Source organism: Castanea sativa, chromosome 5 (genome assembly GCF_040712315.1).
Source record: "Castanea sativa cultivar Marrone di Chiusa Pesio chromosome 5, ASM4071231v1".
In the NCBI taxonomy this organism is placed as follows: Eukaryota; Viridiplantae; Streptophyta; class Magnoliopsida; order Fagales; family Fagaceae; genus Castanea; species Castanea sativa.
Window position 1 is genome coordinate 54,420,463 of NC_134017.1, and position 25,540 is coordinate 54,446,002.

A 25,540-nucleotide genomic window follows, 5' to 3' on the forward strand; every position below is an offset into this window, starting at 1 on the left:
GCCGCAATAATTTATGTGTTGGTTTTAATCCAACAATAGTTATTGAAAAATCCTATATCTACAATATTTTTACAACAAATTATAAGTAATAATCGGTAGGTTGTTATTAGTTATTATTATTGAGATAAAAAAGTAATCTCAATGGTAGCTTTAAATTTAAACTAATAATAACTAACTACTTATAATTTATTATAAAAATACTATAAAAAATGTTATAAATATAGCACTTCTCATGATCAATTGACTTATTTCTAGGCTCTCTAGAGTGTTCGCTTCGTGCAGGGCAATATTTTCTTTTCCGAGCTGTCACGCGATCGGCACGTGCTTTCTTCTACGCCATGTGCTTAATCTACCCATACATATTTGCTGCGCTGTATTTCCAACATAGTCTGAGAGAGTGAGAAAGAGAGTGCATTTTTTTTTTTTTTACAAAGCTGTCTCTGCTTCCTTTTTATTTTTTTTCTCGCAGATTCTCTTTCTCCTCTCGCAGATTCAAGCAAAGCATAATGGCCGAAGATCCTTCACAGACTCGCTGGTCCTTTCTGGTACCAATTTCTCTCTCTCTCTCTCTCTCTCTCTCTCTCTCTGTGTGTGTTTGTTTTGTTGAGAAAATTTGTGAGGAAAACGAAAGAAAATTTTGGAGATATATTGAATCTTAGATTTGACATTGTTTTGAAACTAGAAGCTTCAATTAACTGAGCTTACTGCAATTATTGGCCATTTCGACTTAAGACTTTTAAAATTTTTTTTTTTTTATTGAAGATATTAAAATAATCGAATTGAGCTGGTTTTTAAGTTTGTTTAAATTTTCTTTCTGTCATTTCTCAGCATCCAAACAGAAAAATAATCTCTTTTTTTTGTCTTAGAACAAATTTCATATTTGTTTCGTTAACAAATGTTTGAGTAGATTTTGATCAATCATGCTCATAAAAAATTGCAAATCTTGATCCAGCAGATTCAGAAATAATAATAATAATAATAATAATAATAATAATAATAATAATAATAATAATAATAATAATAATAATAATAATAATAATAATAATAAAAATCTAGTGAATAGAAATTTACTGAGAAATGTGCATTTATAAGAATTATTATGTGTATTTATAGGATTTTAAAATGTTTTATGATGCCAAGTTTGGTAGAAAGAGGCTGCCTGAGTCGCAAGATGGCGAAATGGATAAACCTGCAAGTAATGGGGCTGAGACGTTGAATGGGAGCACACATGTGAAGAAAACTGCTGACTTGGCCATCTATGAACAGTTCCAGAACCAGGTAGCCGCTTGCATTTGATTATTTATCCATTTGTGAATTTGTGATGGCATAGTTTATTCGGGAACTTGATTGGCTTAATTTTGTTTGTTTTCAGAATCAGAGCTCTGTGCACACAAATGGAGTTTTATCTAATGGAACTGAGTGGAGACCGTAAGATTCCTTGATTAATTACATTTTGTTGGCTGAATTTTGTTTTTTTTATGTTTCTACTAGGGTATAATGCTATTGGTATAGTTAGAAAAGAGCGAAAATTTTATCACCGTTAGTTGCTAAACTCTAAAAAAGTTTGAAATGACTTAGTAATCAGAGTTTCATCTATCTGGGTTTGAATCTTGGTGCTGAAGTATTCCATTTGACAGCGTAATTCTTGACACTAATCATGTTTTGTTAAAAGTTGGACTCAAGTAGCTGGCTTTAACGCAAGGCTATAAATGTTGTGGGATGATCTATTTATTTTAGCCTAAAAAGATTGTTGATGTGTGTTTTTGAGAATGAAAATAGAAACTATGTTGTGCTTGAGTGTGTGCCTCGTGTTTTTGAGTTATGCTAGAGAAATTTATAGGCATTGTAGAGTAACCCTTACCTAGCTGAGGTGAATTTGTAACCTACATACATGAGTAGGAGTTTGAGTTAAATTAGATTTCTTCCCAACTAACTATGGCTATGCAAATCCTCCTCCCAACTGACTATAGCTGTGCAAATCCTCTTCCCAACTGACTATGGCTATGCAATTCCTTTCATACGATGGATATTTTATCTTGTTCTTTTGTCTGGGTTTGGATTATTGTCGAGATGTCAGTTCGTAAGAATTTGACTGAGATTTTTTGTGTTGCCTATCAACCTAGCAGATGTTTCCTCCTTTCTCAGGGCTGGCACTTATATTGTGAAAATAGCTGTTGTCTCGCAATGTTCAGCTTCATGAATATGTGGGTGTTATAATTTTATTGGTTAAAATTGTCTGTCTGAAATGGATAAGTACTCTTTGTTATTAAAAGGGGAAGCAGTCTTGGCACTTCAAACCAACTACTTCTTGATCTCAACCTCCCCCAACTCTTGTGCCATTGTGCCAGACTGCCAGAGCTCTGCCCTCCTTACTGTGATAGTGCTAAAATAATTCAACGTGCCCTTTCATTGTTATTTTTCCTTAGTGGTATTTATTATCTTGAAGAAATTAACCTAGGGAAAGAAACACACAGTAAATAGCATATGAATAGTCTACTAAGAGTGCAACATAGGGTACTAATAAAAAAGAAAAAAAAGAAGAAGAGGAGACTGCAACATAGGGTGATTGTCACATTACTCCAAAAAAAAAATATTAATGCACCCAAAATTCATTTTATATTTTTAGTTACATCAACTGGAGTTTCTGTTTCTGAACATTTAATAACATGGAATTATGAATTCTTGGAGAACCTGCTGACTTTTTTATGTTCACCTTTTCAGCCAGAAGTCTCTGCTCCCTGCTTTTGAATCTACAGAAATGCGTAATTTGGCTGAAAGTTTAAGTAGGTAATTGCTAACGTGAAAGTTTCTGAGGGGATAACTGCTACTATTATTGCATCTGTACCGTCTGGGTGGTCAAGGATTTTGCAGTTTAAGTTAAGAAACGTTATTTATATCAACTTGTTTTGTTGCCTTACATCTTTGCAGAGATATCATCCGTGGGAATCCAGATGTTAAGTGGGAGAGCATAAAGGGGTTAGAGAATGCCAAACGTTTACTTAAGGAGGCAGTTGTCATGCCAATAAAATATCCCAAGTAGGTCTTGTTCATGAGCACATTGTGGACTATAATGTCTCAACAAGTTAATTACATTGCTGAAGTTCTGCTGATCTATACCAATTTTTCTAGATACTTTACTGGTCTTCTAACACCATGGAAAGGCATTCTTCTTTTTGGCCCTCCAGGGACAGGAAAGGTTTGTAAATGTTGTATTCCATTTATTTTATTTTAATTTGTGTTTTTCTCTACTTTATGCGCTTTCATGATATTCCTATTAATTCCCCTACCCCATAAAGCACTGTTACTCAGAGTTCTTTGCCATTATAATGTTTCAGTGAATTAATAGTTTTCTTTGTACTTCAATAATTGTTTTCCAACTTTCCATTGCAATGTGGGAGATGGGGATAAAAAATAATTATATATATATATATATATATATATATATATAATTAGCAATTTCAAAGAAATAGGAGGGTATAGTGCTATTCGGGACCTAGGGACCATCATATGGGAAACTTTAAAGGTCATATTTCAGACAAACAGTCAGGACTTTCATTGCAGTCCTCCATGCAACAGAAGACCCTTTCAGAAAGCTGAATCAAATATTTTTATATTCTTCTTGTGATCTTGTCCTGTGAGATAGTAATCTATGTGTGAGGAAATGGTTTGAATCTCTGATGTTGCTTGATGTTGCTATCTTGATGCTTGATATTTTAGAAGTTAAATAAATTTTCATATCTTGTTTGCAGACAATGCTTGCGAAGGCTGTTGCAACAGAGTGCAACACCACATTTTTCAATATTTCAGCATCTTCTGTTGTCAGCAAATGGCGTGGTATGTCAGTATCAAACACACACACACACACACACACACACACACACACACACACATATATATATATATATTTTTTGGTGGGGGCTTACATTGGTATTTGGTTTGATTCTTTTTCTGCTCATAGCGCTTTGAAGTGAAAATGGGGAAAAAAAAACGCTACTAGTTCAAAGAGATTGCAATATTATATCAAAATCACTTCCAAATGGGCTGGTCTTCCAGGCTACTAGATCAAAGCAATTCTTTGCCAATTTTTTTTTTAAACCTGGCCAATCAAAAACATTTATTAATTCTGAATAATAATCTGATTACACCCTTAACCTCTCTTTTATATCATATAAGCCCTAATTAAAATTAAATACTAACCTTTAAGAATATAATAAAATCTAAGCCATCTAAAATAACCCAAATAAAAGGACATAAAAAGACACGAAAACCCCTAAATGAAACTCTTCTACATTGCCACAGTACAGTAGCATGAGCAATATTGCTACAGTGACATGAATGGTACTGGTGTAGGTGCTGTGAGAAATACCCTGTGAATTACTTTTTGCTATTAATTTTGCTGCTTCTGCATCAATTTTGTTTAGTTATGCTACTCTCAAACTGAATGAAGTACTGATGTTGAAAGCATGAGTCAACACAGAGGCCTTTTGGATTCTAAACGTAAGGTGCAAGTGCACTCCTAATTGAAGTAAAGCACAATTTTAATGTAGTAAATCTGAAAACAATTATTAATTGACAATATGGCAATCAAGTGATCAATGAATGGTACAATGTTCAAATATAGCATTTTATATGGTTTTCAAATATAGCATTTTGTTCAAAAGTCAGAATGCTATAGAGGAAGCTATTTGAGAGGGTTAGGATAAATTAGCAGAAAAGAATACATGTGGCAGATTCTGATTATTCTCCTGATGATTTATAGCATATTCCAAAGTTTTGGGAGTATGGCTTTGTTGTTGTTTCTTGGAGAAGGTAGCAATGTCACACATGCACTGAATAGGATCCTGATCAATTGTCATGGTGGCATGTATAGTTGATGGATACTGATGTAGGGTAGGGAAGCTGGCATATTAAGGCAGGATCAGTTGTCAAGGTGGAGTGGGGGGCAGTGCATGGTCATACATGAACTGAATTGGGTCCTAATCCAACTGAGAATTAAAAATATACTTCTCTAGAGGGCTGGAGACCTGCTACTATGGTGCATTTGCACTGGTAAAATATTGTTTATAATTGTATATTTTATTTGCGCTGGTAAAATCCAAATAAAATATACAGTCCTTTTCTTTGTGTGATGGCATATTATTAAGCTTATTAATTCATGCTAATTATCTTATGTTGCAAAAATTCTCTCCTTTTTCTTGCTTTATATCAACTTTCAAGTAAGGTGTCCTCAATTAAAAAATGGTTGTAGTCTAAAATTGCCCCACTTATTGTGTATTAAAGTGGTGCAACCTCATAATAAAGATGTGGTGCCCTTCATTGTTGATTTCTCCCATTCTTAATTTTTTTTTCTTAGTCTACTGATTTTAGGAGAAGGGGAAAACAGGGCTTTCAAAAAAAAAAGGGGAAAAAAGGACAAACTTATACTATTTGATGTGCATTTTTCTTTATAAAAACTTAATTCTTGTAGTGGTTGAATGGAGATTTGCTTATATGACATTACAGGTGACTCAGAGAAGCTAGTTAAGGTGTTATTTGAGCTTGCTAGGCACCATGCACCATCAACTATATTTCTTGATGAGATTGATGCTATCATTAGTCAACGTGGTGGCGAAGGACGTAGCGAGCATGAAGCAAGTAGGCGTTTGAAAACTGAGCTACTCATACAGGTGATGTTTGTTTCTTAGAGGTGCACTGCCTTATGTGTAACTGTGGAGTGTGGACAAGTGCATTCGTACATATATTTTTGACTATTAAACATTAAAGAGTAAAACAGTTTATTTCAGAAGGATGTTGGATGATTTATCTTCTTGTGGCCAACAGCACCCTCTTCATTTGTTCATTGCATTTCTGTTAAAGAGCATTATTTTATCAAAAAAACGATTTTTTTTAGCCAACGTTATCCAAGTAACTCAATTATTACTATTGAATACTAGCATTATTGTAGTGTGAAAGTACTAGCATGCATGTCTGATACAAGCAGCAGCAGCCCCACTTTGGTCTTATTTGTTTGGAGGTAGTTCTGTCTTGTATCAACACCCATGTCACTGTGTTCATCTTTCTTCATGATTGGCATTGTCAGCTGCCATTATGAAATTCCATGCATCAAATAAATCATATTGTTGACTCAGTTATAATCTACAGTAGTACACTAGAGTATGGAGATGCAATCTTAAATGATTTTAGCTTTCTCAAAATTGATCATTTTGATTAGATTTCAGATGGATGGTTTAACACGGTCAGATGAACTGGTTTTTGTTTTGGCGGCAACAAATCTCCCCTGGGAACTTGATGCAGCCATGCTCCGGCGTCTTGAGAAGCGAGTATCCTTTTGATAAGTCTGTCCAGTTTTAGGCAATGATAAAAAGGATTAGCTAAAAGGTTATGGTTTACTAGTGGCTATCTAGGTAATTTTGGTTATTGCAGTGAGCTAATTTTATTATAGAAGAGCCTTGATTGGTGCATATAATCCTAGTATTGGTGGTCACTCTAAATATATGTGGCAACTATTAGCAGAGAGTTGCATTACAAAATACTTAAGCTGTTTTCCAACTTAAAAACATGGGATTCTGGATCTAAGATGAATTGGGAATTAATTGACTGCTGATTAATATAGTTTGAGATTTAGTGTTGCAATCAAGTTAAAAAAAAAGAAAAAGAATATCTATATGGTTTTACATTGCCACACCAAGTTATTTTAATCATTGGCTCCTGCTTCCAGCGTTGATTATAATTATGCTTAACTCAATTATGGTATAAAGTGTGCTGGACTTGGTCTACAGAACCCATTTCTTCTTGACTCTTATTCTAATTGTTGTTTAGGCAATGGTGCTTGGACCAAATGGCATCTCCAACCAAATATGGAGTGGAGATGGAGATCATCGTTGTAGTTTCCTATGAGAACAAACTATATATTTAATATTTTCAGTCTAATGGTTATATTATAGGTGATAAATGAACAGAGCTAGCAACTAAAGTCCAGGATATCTTTTACTAATCAAATGAGTCTCCTTTGACCATGATAAATAAGATACTAGTGCCTCTTCCAGAGCCAGAAGCAAGAAGATCCATGCTTGAGGAGCTCCTGCCATCACAGCCTGATGAGGAGAAGCTTCCTTATGATCTCTTGGTTGAAAGGACAGAAGGTTTTTCAGGTTCAGATATTCGGTTACTGTGCAAAGAGGCTGCCATGCAACCTCTTAGACGTGTAATGGCGCTCCTTGAAGAGAGAAAGGAAGTGGTGCCTGAGGATGGTATGTGCCTCCAATACTTTATGCAGTTTATAAATTACAAAAATGCCTGATATAAGGAGTTGAGGATGAGTTACATAAATTTCTTATGATATTGTTTTGTTAAACTTTCTTTTATATATTTCCTTTTATTCCCTCCTATTTGTGGAGTAGTATTTTACTATCCCTCCTATTTGTGTATGATAATTGTTAATTCAACACCAAAAGTTGTTCAATGCTTTCTTGTCCATTGTCTTATAATTGATTAAATATATTATTCTTTAAGTTATCAATTCCAAACGTGTAGAAGTTTCAAACCATTACTTCTGTGATTTTAAAACTCAAATTTGCTAGTAATTGTCATTCCTTTTAAACCCTATAGTTTAGGAGTGGTTTCAATTGAACCTGGACTGTTACAAAAATCCCCTTCCATCCATGTTCTAAAAAGAAAAAAAAAAAGGGAAATCCTCCCCATGTACACACAAAGTGTACTTAGGAAACTACAAACATCGAGATTCACTAGAAAGAACGCTAATTCCAAGCATACACAAGGGGGCATCACAGCCTTCTGTTGCCCAAAACTTGTTGCTCAGCCTATTAGCAGAGCCACATTTGGCCCTGGGAGGGCTAGCCAGTGGTTCTAAAAACAGTTTTTTAACAAACAAAAAAAACTTTCCTTGTTTCTAACAAGGAGAAAAAAAAAGTAATGCTATAATAGTGTTCTTCCTTTTTATCTTTTCTTATCTTGTTTGGTGACTTGGTGAGTTTTGCTTAAAAAAAGAGTTGTTAATATAAACTGTGGCGGGCAAAAAGCAAAACAACGACTTGGCATCTATTAATATGTTTGCTGTTTACTACCACAATTAATTTCTTTACAGATGGAATGTCAAGTCTACCTTTAAATACACACAACAAGATCATGAAGGACATTGTCAAAACACTAGAAAGAGATGCTATCAGTCTCATTAATATTCAACTTGGAAATTAGATTAAAAACAAGTTAAGTGCTTGCCCTCGGGTTTGGTCCAAGGAAGGTGCTACAGACCAGATGAACTATATCTCTCCCTTTTCTTTTTATTTTCTCTCTTTTTTATTCCTCTCCATTTCTAGATGTTCTATTTTGCCTTGTATAATCAGCTTGAATGCATTTGGATTTTACACTTGGAGGGTTGGGATCACATTTCTTGGATTCTTGTCCCATTAGGAACATACCAGTAAGCTTTACACTAAAATCTTAGTTGTGCCACCACTGTTCATGGTCACTTTCTCATCAATGCGGCCAGAGAAATGGTTGTATTGTATTTAATGCAATGCAGAGGGAATGGCTTCTATTCCCTCCCTTCTTCATCCTTCTCGCGTTCTGTGCCAAGTCAATTTTCCCTACTGGGTGGTTTAGCTCCATGCCCTTTATACCACTGGTGCTCGTCCCTTTGAGGTCTGGAGTATGTCCTTAGAATCCTCACCAAATGAGTTACCCCAACCTCTCTTCAAGTCGTGGGATCTCTGCCCTAGATCATTTTATGGATTTTAAATCCTCGGAGATAACCTTGGCTGCTTGTTTAACTACTTTGGATCCTCGCCCCCCCACATAAACAATTTCCTCTTTGCTCATTTTAACTTTAAATCATTCGTGGCTTGAGGACTTGACTGGGGCCATTAGAATTTTCTATTATTTGCTTTGACTTATGAATATAAGTTGGACATATAGGTTTATAATATATGGAATAGTATAAATATATTTTTTATTTTATTTTGGAGCTAAGACTTTTGTTTTAAGTTTCCAGATATTTTTAAATACTTGATTGGGGTTCAAAATGTTAAATTCATGAAGATTTCTTAAAGAAATAGCTATGATTTCTGGTCTGTACATCATTGGTTGGAAAGACATAATGTGAAGCAAAGAAAAACTGTATTGGAAAGAATGGAGTAGCAAAGGAGATAACTATTCCCTCTAAGCTGAGGATTAAGTATGGGTGGTATTCATAGTTTTTTCATTGAATTTAAGCTTTTTCAATTGGTGGTTGAGGAAGGAGGAAATTTTTTCTCCTTATGTATTTTTGAATGGGGCAAACACTTCATGAAGTCAGTATTCATGGGCAAGAATGCAGCATTATGGTTGATGAAGAATATAGAACACACGGTGGTCGGAATCAATCCCAAACAGTTTTTTACGCTTAGGGAAGGAGACATTGCGTACACTTTATGGCGATGATCAAATTCCTTTGGTCAATTCCTTTTAGTGTCTGAACTCAAAGTTGGCGGGCATAGAAGATCTGTCATAATTCCTGGTGGCAAAGCACAAAATGGTTGGAAGGTCTTTGGGCTTGAACTGAGGAAGATGTTGGAACCTGACCAATATGCTTTAGGTGGTTCAGGCCAGGCCAAATTTGTGTCCATACCACAGAGGAGAATGTTGAGGCCTCATCCCTCTTGGTAGGAATGGCAACGGGTCGGGTTCGGGCCGGGTTTTTGTATACCCGGACCCGACCCGCGAGCCAAGACCCGAAACCCGGACCCGGCCCGATTATTAATCGGGTTTTTTTCTCGGAGCCCATACTCGCCCCGCGGGCCCCGTTTATCTTCTTGAGCCCAAATCCATCCCAACAACAACAAAAAAAAAAAAAAAAATTTGAAGCCCATTAAATTTTTTTTCCTAAATTCGAGCCATTTAACATGGCCCAAATGCCAAAATTTGGCATTTAGGCCACATTATAGGGCAACCAAATCAAACCAAATTATAAGTTAATCATAAATCGATAAATCACCTATTAATTATACATTAATAAATCACAACTAAGATTTTAAATCAACAAATCACTTAAAAAGCTACAAAATAAATCCCACAAGTCTAAGAAATTACAAAATGTCTTATCCTCCAACCAACAAATGAAAAAGACTAAGAAATTCTTACAAAATGTCTTATCCTCCATAACCGGGTTTTTATCCGGGGCGGGTTTCGAGTCGGGTTTCGGATTTTTTTATAAAACCCGGACCCGACCTGAACCCGCTTCGGGGGTTTTTTTTTTTAAACCCATACCCGACCCTATTCTTTATCGGGCCGGGTAAAATCCGGCCCATTAGGGTCGGACCGGGCCGGGTATCCGCGGGCCGGATCTAAATTGCCATCCCTACCTCTTGGTCTTTTGTTGAGATCTTGAAGGGTCCAGTGCAGCCAAGGGATGTGGCTCAGTCACAACATATTACAACCAAGGAGAAGGTTAAAAATATGATTCAGGGGGAGTCTATGGAGAGGCAGAATCAGTCAAGGGGGTTGTTGGCAATGAATCCGAGATTTACAGGTGCTAAGGTGGGGGATTTTCCAGTGGGCAAGCCTGATATGATGGTGGTGGGAGGAGGGGATAGGAGGGAGCAGTGCATTAATGTGTAGATAGATTTAGGTGAGCAAAATCCGGCAGAAAATAGGAAATGTATCCCATCAAGTTTCAGTTTGAATTCAAAAGCAAATGAAAATGGGAAGAGGAGTGATTTAAGGAGATCATGCTGGACATGGAGTGGTCTAATCGTGGAGATTGATGTGAAAGGAAGGAGATAGGTTTCCTGGGATAGAAATAAAGGGGGAGTAAAGAAGTTTAAATGGGTAACACGGGCTTGTAAGGAATTTGGCAAGGGTAAGCTGGGTTTGGGCCGTAACAAGTTGGCAGCCCAACAGCCAATTAATAAGTCTAGTTTAGGCCCAAATACCATAAGCCCAATAACTTTTGAGCCTGGGGAATGTTCCGTTAATTGTGTATGGCCTATCTTCTCAGCCAATATTCACGAGAAGGTTGGGGAGAGCCCATGGGTGATTCCGACGAGTTCTGAGATGCCGACACAGGTGGCTGGAGGTCCTGTGAGGACACAGAAGGAATGGGTTCAGGCCGAGAATGGTGGAAAGAGTGTCTCAGTGCCTCCGATGAATCCTATTTTGCCGATACAGAGGGAGCGACGTACCTAGATTCCTCAGAAGGACTGTGATAAGGCCACGAATGAGGGAGAGTGCACTTTGGTTTATCAGTTGCATGTGGTTTCACCGGTAGGGGTGATGCAGGCTGATGCAGATGGAGTTTTGTCTACTCATCAGTGTTGTGCTTCGCCAGTAGGAGTGTCGGGGTGCACTGAGTCTCCTTCGACGATGGTTTTCAGGTTTAGCTCTGACCGGAACGGTATTTTGGGCTCCAAAATGTTGTCAAGTGGGTTGATTTTTGAAGGTAAGAGGACGGTGACTCTCGAATTCTGGAGTTTTTGCGAGCTAGGTCACTGGGTTTTGGAGTATTGGGTCAGGATGTTAATTCCTCTTATAGTAAGGAACTCGTAAGCCTTCCTAAGGAGGTCATTCTTGTGGAGGATGCAACTGATTTTTCTGTGGGTTTTGGTGGAATAGAATTGTCAAATTGTTTACCTCTGCAAATCATTGCTCCAAGTGCGTCGACAAATTCAGTAGAATTGGAGGTCACTGAGGTATTGAGTATTGAGACTAAGTTAGATATTTCTGGGTGGGTGAAACATAGAATTCCTAGTTTCAGAAAATTGGTTGAGTTGTCAATGACTCGAAATGAGAAGTTGTGCATTGCTTTCTTACAGAGGCTAGAAATAGTGATGGAGGCAGCCAATGTGTTACACAGGAAAGCAACGGGTAGCAAAAAAGTGGCTAAGTCCAAAAACAAGGGGCGTAGAGAGCTGCAAAACTTGATCTCTTCGGTGAATTATGACAGGAGATAGAGGGTGGTATTGTGCTGGTGTCAGTAGTTGGGGATATTTTAGTGTTTATGAAGATAAAAATGATTTCGTGGAATGTTAGAGGTTTAAATGATCCTCGGAAACGATTTGTGGTGAAGAATTTGTTGCGAGAGTGGAAGTGTGATGTTGTTTGTTTACAAGAGACGAAAATTGCTAGCACGAATAGACATCTGGTTTGTAGTTTGTGGAATTGTCCATATGTGGATTGGGCTGTTTTGGAGGCTGATCGGACTATTAGTGGTATTTTGCTTATGTGGGATAAAATGGTTTTGGTTAAGGTGGAGGTTATGGTTGGTACTTTCTCAATTTTGGTAAAGTGGCAAGGGGTGGGGGATGGGTTTATATGGGCATGCTCAGGCGTTTATGGCCCAAATGAGAATAACGAGAGGGGTCATGTGGGATGAGTTGGTGGGTATTTAGCAGTATTGGAGGATACCATGGTGCTACTTTGGGGACTTTAATATTGTTTGCTTTCCTAGCGAGCATAGGGGTGAGACACGTTTGACCCTGGATTTGGAAAAATTCTCTGAATTTGTTGAGGATCTTAACTTGGTTGATTTGCCTTTGGAAGGAGGTAGCTCTACATGGTCAAGTGGTACTGATCAACCAGCGATGTCTAGGATTGATAGAGCTTTGGTCACTCCAGATTGGGAGGACCATTTTCCAGATGTTATTCAAAGGATTTTACCCTGTCCTATCTCAGATCACAATCCAATTCTCTTGGACGCAGGGGGAATGGCAAGGGGGAAAAGTCTGTTCAGATTTGAAAATATGTGGTTGAAGACGGATGGATTTGTGGATAGAGTGCAATCCTAGTGGAATCGGCATTCCTTTGTATGTACACCTAGTTTCGTGCTTGCGAAAAAATTAAAGGCTCTGAAAAAAGACATTGTGCAATGGAATCGTTGAGAGTTTGGTAATGTAGAGCGTTCAAAGAAGCAATTACTGGACGAGTTGAAAACATTAGACACTAAGGAAGGGGATTTTGGTCTCACTGATGGGGAGAAATGTCATAGGGCAGATTTGAGGTCCCTGGTGGAGCATCTTCTTTCCTTGGAAGAAATTTCCTGGAGACAAAAATCTAGGATGTTATGTATCAAGGAAGGGGATAATAACACCAAGTTTTTCCACAAAATGGTTAACTCCCATAGAAGGTTTAATCATCTGAGGACCTTGGAGGTGGATGGGGTGGTTTTTGAGGAGGAATCTGAGGTAACTAATCAAGTAGTACAATTTTATAAAAATTTGTAGAAGGAGACTAAGGGGTGGAGGCCTTTTGTGGAGGGTTTGGAATTTGATCGTATTGGGGATATGAAGAAGGTTTGGCTTGAAAGGAAGTTTGAGAGAGAGGAGATTCTTCAAGTTGTAAGTGACTTGGAAGGGGACAAAGCTCCAGGTTCGGATGGGTTTACTATGGCATTTTATGATCATTGTTGGAGAGTAGTGGAGAAAGACGTCTAAGCGGTCTTTGAAGAGTTTTTTAAACATTGTAAGTTTGAAAAATCCCTTAATGCTACCTTCATTGCATTAATTACTAAAAAGAATGATGCCTCTAATATTAGAGATTTCCGACCTATTAGCTTGGTGGGGAGTGTGTATAAAATCTTGGCAAATCGTTTGAGAGTGGTTTTAGGTCAGTTGATCTCTAAGACTCAAAATAGCTTTGTGGGTGGGAGACAAATCCTTGACTCGGTTTTTATTGCGAATGAGTGTGTGGATAGCCGAGGGAAGAGTAGGGTTCCTGGAGTCATTTGTAAACTTGATACTGAGAAAGCCTATGATCATGTGAATTGGGAGGTTTCGCTGTATTTGTTGAATAGAATGGGCTTTGGAGTGAAGTGGTGTAAGTGGATCTGTACTTGTATATCCACTATTTAGTACTCTGTTTTGATTAATGGGTCTTCGGCCTGATTTCTTTGGTAGTTCAAGGGGTTTGAGACGAGGGGATCCGCTATCTCTTATGCTGTTTTTGATCATGATGGAGGTGTTTAGTAGGATGTTGAGAAAAGTGGAAGGAGCTGCTTTGATCCATGGTTTTAAACTTGAGGGTAAGAGGGCTGGTGGGGAATGTGTTTCACATCTATGGTTTGTAGACGATACTATCCTATTTTGTGATGCAGATATGGAGCAAATTCTTTGTATTTGGTTGTTGTTACTTAGTTTTCAGGCAATAACAGGTTTGATGGTCAATGTGCACAAGAGTGAAATGGTTCCAATAAGAGAGGTTGTTGATGTGCATGCTCTGGCTGAAATTTTGGATTGCGGAGTTGGAATTTTGCCTATGTCGTATCTTGGCATGCCGTTGGGGGTGTCACATAATTCCCCTTCAATTTGGAATCCAATTTTGGAAAAAATTGAGTGGAAATTAGCCGGGTGGAAGAAGTTGTATTTGTCTAAGGAGGGTTGATTGATGTTACTCAAGAGTACGCTATTTAGTCTTCCTACTTATTTTCTATCGTTATTCACCATTCCTACTCACGTGGCTAATAAAATTGAAAAGTTGCAAAGGGACTTTCTATGGGGTGATAACAAGATTCATTTGGTAGGATGGGATAAAGTTTGTGCAACTATAGCCAATGGTGGCTTGGGGATAAAGAAACTTACTACTTTCAATAAGGCCTTATTGGGGGAAATGGTTGTGGCGGTTTGGGAAGGAAGAGAATCGGTTTTGGAGGAGGGTGGTAGCTTCAAAATATGGGGAAGAATGGGGGGGGGGGGGGGGATGGACTCAAAGCTGGGTAGGGGAGTTCATGGGTGTGGTTTGTGGAGAGGTATTTGCATGGGATGGGAGGATTTCAGCAAAAATTGACAGTTTGTTGTTGGGTTGGGGAATAGAGTGAGGTTTTGGCAGGATGGGTGGTATGTGGATCAACCTTTTCAATTGGCTTTCCCAAGGTTGTATGGTATTGCCATTGATAAGGAGGTATCTATAGAAGCTTCTTTGCCAAGGCTGGGGGCGGAGGAGAGAAGAATTTGGGATGTTTGTTTTATTAGAGAATTTAATGATTGGGGGATGGATGAAGGGCATTTTCTTCATATATTGGGAGCTAATACTCCTCCAATGGATGGTGGAGATCGGATGAGATGGAAATTGAAGTCTAATGGGGAATTTGACATCCAGTTGTATTATAACAAATTAAGGGATTCTCCCTCAACTGTCTTTCCTTGGAAAGCTATATGGAGAGCAAAGGCCTCGAGGTGAGTTTCTTTTTTTGTTTAGTGTGTAGCTTGGGATAAGATCCTAATGGGGTATAACTTGAGATTGTGGAGATTGGATTTTATGGATTGGTGTATTATGTGCTGTCATTGTGGAGAGACGGTAGACCACTTACTTCTTCATTGTGAGATAGCTTATCGGTTATGGAGCTTTGTCTTTATAACTTTTGGCTTGTCTTGAGTTCTACCTAGATCGATACTGGATTTGCTTTTTAGCTGGTGGAATTGGTTGGGAAAGCATTCGTCTCAGATTTGGAACTTAATTTCATTGTGCATCCTATGATGTATTTGGAAGGAATGGAATCGGCGAACTTTTGAGGACTTGGATAGCTCTGGTGATCAGATGCTTGCTTCTTTTAGTGGGACTCTTTTTGATGGGTCTCAGGCTTGGGGACTCACGACTAGTGATTCTCTCCCTTCTTTTCTTAGCTCACTTTCTCTTTTGTAATTATTCTGTTGATTGGTTTTCTTTTATGTTTATTCTCTGTTTTCTTCTTCTTGTATTTTCTGGGTTTGCTCTATGTTTTTCATGCATAGAGAAGCCTTTCGTACATATAACATCCTTACTTATCAAAAAAAAAAAACATGGGAGATTTAATGTTATAATATATTTAGTGTGATTTTTTGGCACATATCTATAGCGAATGAGAAAACTTGTGTATACTCATTAAGGTTTATGAAGATGATAAAATTATAAGAGTAAGTTATGATTTGCTATAATATTTGAAAATTATAATTTATATTATTTATATACATGCATCAATTGTGTGCGTGTGTGTGCGTGTTTGTTTTGAATCTCTTGATTGTTGTAACAATATCATAAGTCAGCCCTCCTCAAATAAAGATTCCTAGCTCCACCCCTGCAACCCATGGCATGCCTCCCTCATGCCCATGGTTTGTGGCTGGCATGGATGCAAGGTGCTAGTGCAAGCAGCCAACTATTCCGAAGATCAAGGGTGTAACAAAAAGGGTGGGTTGGGATTTGGGAAAGGTTTCCATTAAGGTGGGTGAGGTAAAAGCTGGGTCAAAGTGAGGAGTTTCTGTGGTTGTAGAGTGGGCTGTGGCGGCTGCAGGTGGTGGTTAGTCATAACATGGGGCATGGTGGGGCAGTCACTTGGCCTTCTGTTGGAATTTTCCACAGGCACCCAAGGCCTGCTAAGTTCTGGTCGCTGGAGCAGTTGGGTGGTGTGTATTTTTGCATCATTTAGTGTTAGGCTGTTACTCATGTTTAGTCCATTTATTTGTTGCTAAAGAGTGGAGAGAAATTGAAATCTGGAGCATTATTGACATGAGTTTGAAGAAATTAGAAGTTAGATTGAATAGACAGGGACATGAAATGCCATATATCTGAGTATTGTAGGTGTGATTGATATGGCAGAGATCTATAGCAAAGTTGATGGGGGTGTGAGTATGATCTTGTGGAATGGAACTTAGTTGCTGAACTGTAGTGTGTATTAATGGAGATTTTGGTCGAGAACGGGTCTGAATTGGATGCTTTCTCTACTGATTGACACATTGAGTTTTGTGGGCCATCTTCGTCAGCAGGCACTCCTGTTTCATGTAGATATCAGATATGAACAGGTTGATTTAGTTGTTAACAAAGATAATAATGATTTGAAGAATTGGCAATCATGTGTGTGGCTATGACCATCTTGAGTTTGTGTTGCTTCTAGAGGTGGTGGCGTTTATGGTTGTGAGGTTGTGTGGTTGAAGGCCTTAGGTCATGATTGGGCCTAGGTTGGTGTCTTCTTGCTGGAGTTCATGATGGCGTGTGGCCGGTTTGGACGATTTTTGACGATGGTCATGGCTTTTGGATGGAGGCAAATTGAGTTTTAGTCTTTTAGATATGGACTGGCCAGTTGTGGTGGGTTGAAGGTCTTCTGGCTATTTTGGGATTTTGGGTGGCAGATGGTGACAGTTTGGGAGTTGAGTTGGGTAGTTTGGCAATTTATTTATTTATTTATTTAATTTTATTAGGCATCACAACTATGTTGTTTCAAGTTATGAGGGTCATATTTTATTGTGTTATGAGGCTTTGTAAAACATGGTCACTTTATGCACATGACATTAAGTTAAAAATAGATGGAAATGGGTTTTTGAAACGGTTGATAAACTCTAAAATTGTAAATGGAACATTTTACGCTGTGAGATTCAATTTAAAACCACCCTTAAAACTATAAGATTTAACATGTAGTTTGCCTTTTAAAAAGATGGAACATTTTTATCATTGGTTTTGTTCTTCCTGCAACTTTGGTGTCTTACAAATTTTTTTCGAACATAATCTTGAGCTGAATGATCAATTTTTGACTTGCAGATTTACCAAAGGTCGGGCCAATCAGACATGAAGATATAGAGATAGCTATAAGGAACACTCGACCATCTGCTCATTTGCAAGCTCACCGTTACGAAAAGTTCAATACCGATTATGGTAGTCAAATTCTCCAATGAAGGCACACAAATTGTGAAATGTACCTGTCCAAGTTTAATTGGTTTATCAGGTTGTTATCATTATTTTTAACTATCATGATTTTCAAGCAGGGTATTTATAGAGAACAAAGTAGAATGCCTATTTATCAGCTGTTTCAAGCGCTTCGACTTTGCAAATAGCTCAATTATTTGTCATCTTTTAAGCAGTATTTATATGTCAGTAAGCAGGTTTGACTGGATCTGAAAGAATAAAGAATAATTTTCTGTTCGCACCCGTTGGCTTGTTTTGTTTCAACTAAGCTTGTTTCCTCATACTCTCATTTCAATACCCTTTCTAGCAGCAGTGTCAGTAAGCAGGTCTATGAAATCAAGTTATTTGATAGTACGTTAAAGAATACCTTTCTAATATCTCATGTTCTATATCAAAGTAGTTGATTATGTATATCTGGTCCCTATATTTTTAATTGTTAGAATTTTGTCTTCTAATTTTTACATTGTTTCAATTTAATATTTTCAAGTAAATCCACTAAAATTTTGCTGAGACATTGTTGATGCCACTTGCTAATGCTGCATTATATATTTAATTTTTTTGAAGTGAACAAATAGACTAAATTTTAACTACCCACTTCAAACATCTAGAGTAATATATTGAGCATCCAAGGTTCAAATCCAGGGTGTCGAGACTTGAGAGCCTTATAACTTGACTAACACCTCATGGCTTCTTCAATTGATACATTCAGAGGTTAAAAGCCTCCATTCCTAATTATCGAGTAATACAATGAGCATCTTGCACATTTTATAATTTATAATACAAGATTTATCATAGTTTAAATCGTAATGTCGTCATATCATACAAATTAGTTTATAAATTAATGGATGGATTAACCTTCTTAGGTGTAAAAGGTTGGAGTTTTGATAGGGATATAATGCGGCATAAAACTGCTTATAATTGTTTGTGCTTTTCATTTGTTTCTAGAAAATGTAACAAACCCATTCAAAACTCATACTCATATACAAGACTACAACCTAATACAGTTATTCAATATCATATAAACACTAAAAATTCAACAACTAATAAAAGAAAATTTATATCAACTACATCTAAGAAAATTTATAGACTAAAAATCTAGGTTTTTTACTTGTAAATTGATATATCAAATTAAACAATGGAGTGAGAAGATTTGAAGGTTTTTATTGATATAAATTGAAAAAGGAGGAAGAGTGAGAGAGATCTTCAAAAACGGTATGTAGAAAATTGAAATGAAGGTTATGTGGGGTTTTGTTGAGTTATATCAGCTTTGTATACGAATCCTTAAATTTTAAACACAACGCAACTTTTATATAATTAAGTTCTCTTTAGAAATTCGACTTTTACTAAGTTAGGTTCTTTTCACAATTTTCCTTTTAAACTCATCATTTAGAAAATCCAATTATAATTAGGGAAATTCTTTTAAGAAATCGTCATATTAGTTTCTACCACCTCAGTCAATGTGGCCTAAATCTTGACTCTCAAGGAGTTGAGATGTATTGGAAACTCAATTCTACGAAAGTTGAGTTCCAAATGAAGGCTACCGCCCTAAATAAGTTTGGGTGATGGCTATTTTGCAAAATGACTTTGGAAACAGTGTTAAACATCACAAATCAGCCAAGAAAGAAGTAAAAAAGTATCAATATCTCAACAATTCGGATAGAATCACAATATAGCTAATAAGGCAATTAAAGCATAATATAAAGTAGAAACAAGATAAAAAACACGTATAAGAAAGTAAAGAACAAGGAAATCTCAATAATCAAGGATAGCTTATAAAGAAGATGCTACGTTTTGACGCGGAATATCTTGCTAGTGAAAAGGGAAAGATGGTATGTAAAATTGTAAATTCTTACTTGTCTCGGAAGCAATGTGCAAGGTGCCAAGGTTGGAAGGGCAATGGTGGCTGGCGAGTGTAGATGGTTAGGCCGACAAACTTTAATTATGAAGACCAGAAACAACTAAATAGTTGTTATACTTTTACCTTAACGTTTACCTATTTAACCAAATCAACATAAGTCAAAGGAAATTAACTTAAAAAATCAGGTTGAGAAAAGTGGTAGGATGGAAAATTAGTGGGAGGATGGAAAAGATTTAGTTTTCCCTCATGTGTGTTTGGTTGGAGGGGTGAAAAAGTGTGAGGGTGGAAAACTTTTTGTTTGGTTGGAGAGAAAAATGGGAGGATGGAAAATGTAGTTTATATAAATTGACTATTATGTCCTTGTTATATAATATATAAGAAATAGTGGGAAAGTGAGAGGGGTAGTTGAGTACAATAAAGTGAGGGTATTTGTGTAAATTTTACCGTTTGGCATCTTTTCCTCCCAAATTGGGAGGATAAAAAAATGTGGGCCCGGAGAGATTATTTTCCTCCCCATTTTCTGTCTCTTTTGTTTTCTCTTGAACCAAACAGTGAAAAATGCCATTTTTCATCATATTGTCCTCTCCCTATTTTTTCATCTTCTCTGTTTTCGCCCCAACCAAACATACCCTTAAAATAAAGTGTAAATGAGGGGGGGGGGGGGGAGGGGAAGGGAAGGGATTCTAGGAGGCAAGAAAAAAAGAATTCTCCATAGTCTTTTAAATGGAGGTTTAGTTAGATTTGAGCAGCTAACATCACTTTCTCAATAATGATGACCACTTGAAGGTTACTAGAGGTTGTATCTTTTGGAACAAGCGCAAAAGAGAACTACTGCTCATTTGGGATGTAATAAGTGTGCTAAATCGATTGGATCAGTGAAATTTGTGGAAGGATAGTTCAATATTCAAGGAGATCCATCATTTTCTTAAATTAAAAAAAAAAATCATAATAATAATTTCTCATGAGTTTAGACTAATAAGTAAAGGCAACTAGACAAGGCTCACATGACTGAAAAAGAAACAGAAGTTCGTGATCTTGGCTATCTGTTGTAAAGGGAATAGTATCATTTCTCTGTATTTTATTTCAGAGGATCTTTTTTTTTGTTATAAATGGGGTGTAAGTTGGATGGAAAATCTCAGGTTGAAGGATTTTGAGAGAAAAAATATTATTCAAAGAGTGTATTCTTTTATTTGTTTTGACTAATTATTATCTTTAGTATTTTGGAGCCCATTGCGCGTAGAATATAAAATTCAGCCTTATCATGCAAAATAAAGAATAGAGGAAATTGATTCTCCAAAAGAAAAGAAAAGAAAAAAAAAAGAAAGAATAGAAGAAATTACATTAAAAAAACTGTATTTATATCTTGTTTCAGTTTAGGTCCAAATTTTTTAATTATTATAATTAAAATCTCAAATTTATTAAACCATATTTCCCTTTGTGGGACATAGAAAAGTGGAAATAATGAATCAAACTTTGTATTTCACACCTACAGTTCATAAATCAATTTGACAGCTATTTAATAGAGAACGTAGAGAGGAAAAACTTCACTAATACTCTGTTTGTTTTAATAATGATGTTTTCTAAAAAATGAGTCATTTTCCAAGAAGCATTTTCTATAAATCTATCTCATTTTTCAATGTTTAGTAACAACTTTAAATAAGTTGAAAAACAACCTCTTAACTTCCTTTATTTAGTTTACTGTGAGTAAGAGTTGTTTTTCAAAAAAATTTAATGAAAAGCAATCTCTAAAAATAAGCTTACTTTTTATGTTGACCAAAGATAGTTTTTCTTTGATTTATTTATTTTTTTTATGTTATCAAACACTAAAAAATAAGAAAATTATCTTTCCATAAAGTTTTCTATCGAAACAAACAGAACGTGAGAGTGAGAGAATTGATCAGGTTGGATTGAGTTTGAGGTATTTTTCAGCCCAACCCGACCTCGATTTAAGAAGTCTATCAACCCATGATATCTTTAAAACCAACTCAATCTAGCTCAAGTTGGGCCTTCAGGTTGAGGCCATTGTGTTCAGTCTAAAAAAAGGGTTTCATTTAACTACTTAAGTCCATTATTCAATAAATATTAACATTTCACACAATTGGAATATTAATTCCAATCGAAGTTTCAAAGTATTGTATTCGATGTTTTGAGCGGATTGCTTACCTGACAGTACTATGAGCATGTCAAAAGTGTAGTATGCAACCTATTAAAAAACCAGGGGAATAAAAAGCTGTACTCCATCTCCGTAGGGTTGTGCACACCTTTACTAAGCCATTTTGGCTCCATTTCAGCACCAGACTATACATCCATTTCAGCAGAGAGTATTCCTAATACTCTTGTCAATCATGCATTGCCAGAGTTGCTAATTTAAAGCCCCCACTGATGAAATTATTGAAGGTCTGTTTCTTGATCAGCTAGCATCATGCAATTGGAGACCCAAACTAAACAAAACAGGGCACACATCGTACTGCATGTAAACTTTAATATGATATCAAAAGAAAATAAAAAGGAACAAAGCAAAATAGGAAAAGAAAATCCACTAAAAGAGCATCAAAGAAGATATATGCAATAATACTTCATAACAAGGTCGCAGAACTATAGTCCAGACTCACGCTTGCTTCATAACAATGACACGAAACTATAATCCAGACACATGATTCCAACAAATTCAACACAAAATGACATCCCCATGATACCCTTCGTGACAAAAAATATGGGCCAGCAAATTTATCACGAAAACATGTAAACAACAATACATCTAATGAGAACCATTAGTTCAACGATACCCCTTTAAGGGGTCAGCTGTTTTGCCAGACCTAGCGTCAGTCCATGCTTTTGCAATTGTTCGTTTCATTTCCTCGTCCCCTTCATCGTACATATTCTGCAACATGAACATCAAGATACAATTAAAAAAAGAAATTTTTTTAAAAAAGAGAGAAAATAAGGATGCTGTCTAACAGTAGCCTCTGGTGGTTGTATTTTGTAGGCGGACATGGTTACTTCCCTACATTGTAAGTCCATCCTGTGTGTGTGTGTTTATACTTGTGTTATGAACATCCAAGAGCATAAGTTGCTAATGATAAATAAAGGAGAAACTCACCTTCATTAAATCCATGATTCCTGCCATAGGATCTCGATCTTTATCCAGATTTGGCTTTAGCTATAAGGTAAAAACATTACAGAAATAATGCAATTAGTTGATTATGTTGAAAAGAGAAAATATGGAATCTAACTGTGATACTTCTCACACATACAATTACCTTGTCCTCTTTAAACTGCAAATCTACCCAGTTCCCCTTTGAAGCTTTGAATAATATGATAGTGACCCTTGTTGGCTTAATTATCACCTTACACTTCTCTGGAACAATCTCCTTGTTCAATTTGGGTATGGCACACCGGTAGTTCTTCCCTTGGACATCATGGAATTTGATATCGAGAGCAATTGGCTTAAACTCAGTTTCCATTTTTTCCTGTTCAACTCCCTCTAGAAATATATATATCTGCAGGAGGCAGAATCATGATTATAGCAACTAATGGTAACACACACCATAAGTATTAAACAATAATGAGAACCAAGAACCATTAGTCATCAAGAAACACAATGGAGAGTAGAGAATTTGAAAACAAAAAAAATTCACATGCATTCTTACCTTGACTTTGTCATCATCCTGATCCCAGCTGAATGATCCGAGCGTAACATAATTTAATGCTGGAATCGGAGATGCCTTAGGTGCAGTTGAAATAGGAGTTGGAATTTGCGAGGGAGGTGCAGAGGTAGCCTCTTTTAAAATCTGCATATGGAGACACAAGATCAGGTTAGCGTTCACAAGCAAAACAAAGTACCACAAATACTATCTCATTTTCCTATGACACCATAGACAACCGATAGCTATACCACTCTTGCAGATTCAGTCTATGGTTCAACATCAGGTAGATGATCATCAAACTGGGTATGGTATCCGCGCTCAATTTATTGCTCAACAACATATAGGTAAAATTATACTAATCAAATATTGACCACTCAATTCCTTAGAAGCTATTTCTACTTCCACTGACAAGTATTAAAAAAAAACACCAACAACCAGAAATTGTTTAAGAAGTCAATTATAAAAGGGCAATTAGAGTTAAACTAGGTTTTTTTTTTAAGGGGGTTCTGACTTTTGATAATATGTAAGTGAGATTAAAATTACCACCAAGAGCAAAAAGACACTAGGCTCCCTAAGCAGACTAACATGATAGACGATCACAAAAAATAATGATCAATTTGGGGTCATGTTTCGGTGCTGAAGGTAAGACTAAGAGTCAGCTTTGAAAGGATATTAATACCAACATCACTTCCACAGGCATAACTTTATTTATATAATTCCATTCAATTGAATAAAGTTCTCATACTTCAAGGGACTTCAGATTAATACCATATTTGGCATGCTTTTGTTTTGTGTTAAGAAAAAAAAAAAAAAAAGCGACATTGCCATTTTCTAAATGTTAAATAAATAATAATAATAAAGATATTCTGGGAATAATAACAATAAAAAAACAATTCCTGTGCTGTAAGATTCCTAGAAAGATAAATCTCATATTTATTTTTTGTAGACTTCGCTAGCAATTACGAACGCTTTTTTTACTAGCTGTAACAAGAAAATCACTAATTTTATTATTAATAAACCAAGCAACAAGGTCATCCTCGCTTCTAATAGATAAGATAATATATATATATACACACACAATCTCAAGTAAATAACAAAATTTCATGCTTTTTTAAAATCCTAATAATAAAAAAAGAAAGCAGTATGAGCATTTGCCAGAAGAAGCAATATTAAAAATAATAAAATAGAGATTAGAGATTAGAAAATTGGCAATCGAACCTTGTCGAGGTCGTAAATCTGGGAGGAGATGAGAGAGAGGACGCGAGGTCTCTTGGCAATGGTTTGGAGGTGACGAAGCTCCTCCAAGTCTAGCGCCACTTCGTCCGCCATTTTCACCTAACAATACCAATACACTATCTATGATTTTATTTTTACACTATCAACCCACAGAGACAGAGAGAGACTGAGCTTTTAGACCGTTTTATACTATATGTATATGAGAATGGAAAATGCTAGAAGAACTTTTATATGACTAGGAGAGGTGTTGAAAGAGAGAGAGAGAGAGAGAGGGGCAAAATAGGGATTGCGTATTTATATATTCGATTAGGGCTTTTAAAAAAAACGAGAGAAGGTTCTGGAGGGTTTTTACTCTCTCTCTCTCTCTCTCTCTCTAACAGTCTGCGACTCACCAGAAAGTGACACGTGACGTGAGGTTATTATTCTTTTTGGACCGGATTGGGTCCACTAGTCTAATGAATGTTTGGAAACAAGAAGAGAAATAGAAAAGAAAAGAAAAGAATTACCATGCTTTCCTTTATTTGGTTTGTAGAGGGAAAAGAAATGAGAAGAAAAATATATGATTTTTTTTTTTAATTTTATTTTATACTTTTATACCTACATGAGATTGAGAGTAATAAATTTGAAATCTTGGATAAAGGGGTAATTTCTTTGACATGAAAAGTCAAAGTGATTGTTTTAAAAATTTTTTATTGCTCTTTTTCCCTTTTAATTCATCCAAATTGGGTAGATAGATAAAATTGGGTTTCAGCAAATTGTATTTTCACTTTTTTTTTTTTCTTAGAATCCAAACAAAAGAAATGACATGACTTCCCTTCATTTCTCTTCTTTTCCTTCCCTTTCACCCTTTTACTAAACATAGTGTTAAAAGGCAAATGTTAGGTTGCTGTGGGTGCTATTTCTTTTTGTTAATGATATCCAGGTTTTTACCCAAAAAAAGAAAAAAAAAATGTTAAGGAGGTTCAAATGTAACCACAAACATTGACAAATAGTCAAAAGTTAATAATAACTTGATAAGTTAAGGCTGAAAGTGGCTGTCTCTTAAAAAAAAAAGGATAAAATAATTATTAGATTCTTAAAATCTAACTTACACCCTATTTATAACAATAAAAGATCCTCTCAAATAATATACAGAGGATCCTCTCAAATGAAAGTGGCTGAA

At 36.3% G+C, this 25,540-nt stretch overlaps 2 protein-coding genes across 3 annotated transcripts; one reads left to right on the forward strand and one right to left on the reverse strand.

Annotated features, from left to right (window-relative positions):
• Positions 1-383: 383 nt before the first annotated feature.
• On the forward strand, positions 384-17,880 carry LOC142636969 (uncharacterized). 2 transcript variants are annotated; one of them, XM_075811258.1, is made up of 11 exons: positions 384-545; positions 1,141-1,278; positions 1,373-1,428; positions 2,722-2,787; positions 2,929-3,036; positions 3,130-3,196; positions 3,750-3,834; positions 5,503-5,666; positions 6,219-6,320; positions 7,028-7,250; positions 17,494-17,880. In XM_075811258.1, exons 1-11 carry the CDS (start codon positions 507-509, stop codon positions 17,625-17,627), a joined length of 1,182 nt encoding a protein of 393 aa, XP_075667373.1. In that variant the 5' UTR covers positions 384-506; the 3' UTR covers positions 17,628-17,880. The 2 variants fall into 2 exon arrangements, with proteins under 2 accessions (XP_075667373.1, XP_075667372.1); XM_075811257.1 differs by having other exon boundaries at positions 388-545; positions 1,114-1,278.
• A 4,137-nt stretch (positions 17,881-22,017) lies between these two features.
• Positions 22,018-24,642, reverse strand: LOC142636225 (uncharacterized). Its single transcript, XM_075810369.1, has 5 exons — positions 24,361-24,642; positions 23,146-23,286; positions 22,756-22,995; positions 22,596-22,655; positions 22,018-22,376 (listed from the first exon to the last, which is right to left on the reverse strand). Exons 1-5 carry the CDS (start codon positions 24,469-24,471, stop codon positions 22,272-22,274), a joined length of 657 nt encoding a protein of 218 aa, XP_075666484.1. The 5' UTR covers positions 24,472-24,642; the 3' UTR covers positions 22,018-22,271.
• Positions 24,643-25,540: the final 898 nt, after the last annotated feature.

Excerpts from the sequence above, each read along its gene's own strand:
- LOC142636969 (XM_075811257.1), top strand. The coding sequence starts at position 507 with ATGGCCGAAGATCCTTCACAGACTCGCTGGTCCTTTCTG. Across the intron at positions 3,197-3,749 it reads GCCCTCCAGGGACAGGAAAG|ACAATGCTTGCGAAGGCTGT; the intron begins GTTTGTAAATGT and ends TCTTGTTTGCAG. Across the intron at positions 6,321-7,027 it reads TCCGGCGTCTTGAGAAGCGA|ATACTAGTGCCTCTTCCAGA; the intron begins GTATCCTTTTGA and ends ATGATAAATAAG.
- LOC142636225 (XM_075810369.1), bottom strand. The coding sequence starts at position 24,471 with ATGGCGGACGAAGTGGCGCTAGACTTGGAGGAGCTTCGTCACCTCCAA. Across the intron at positions 23,287-24,360 it reads AGATTTACGACCTCGACAAG|ATTTTAAAAGAGGCTACCTC; the intron begins GTTCGATTGCCA and ends CTCCATATGCAG. Across the intron at positions 22,377-22,595 it reads GAATCATGGATTTAATGAAG|AATATGTACGATGAAGGGGA; the intron begins GTGAGTTTCTCC and ends TTCATGTTGCAG.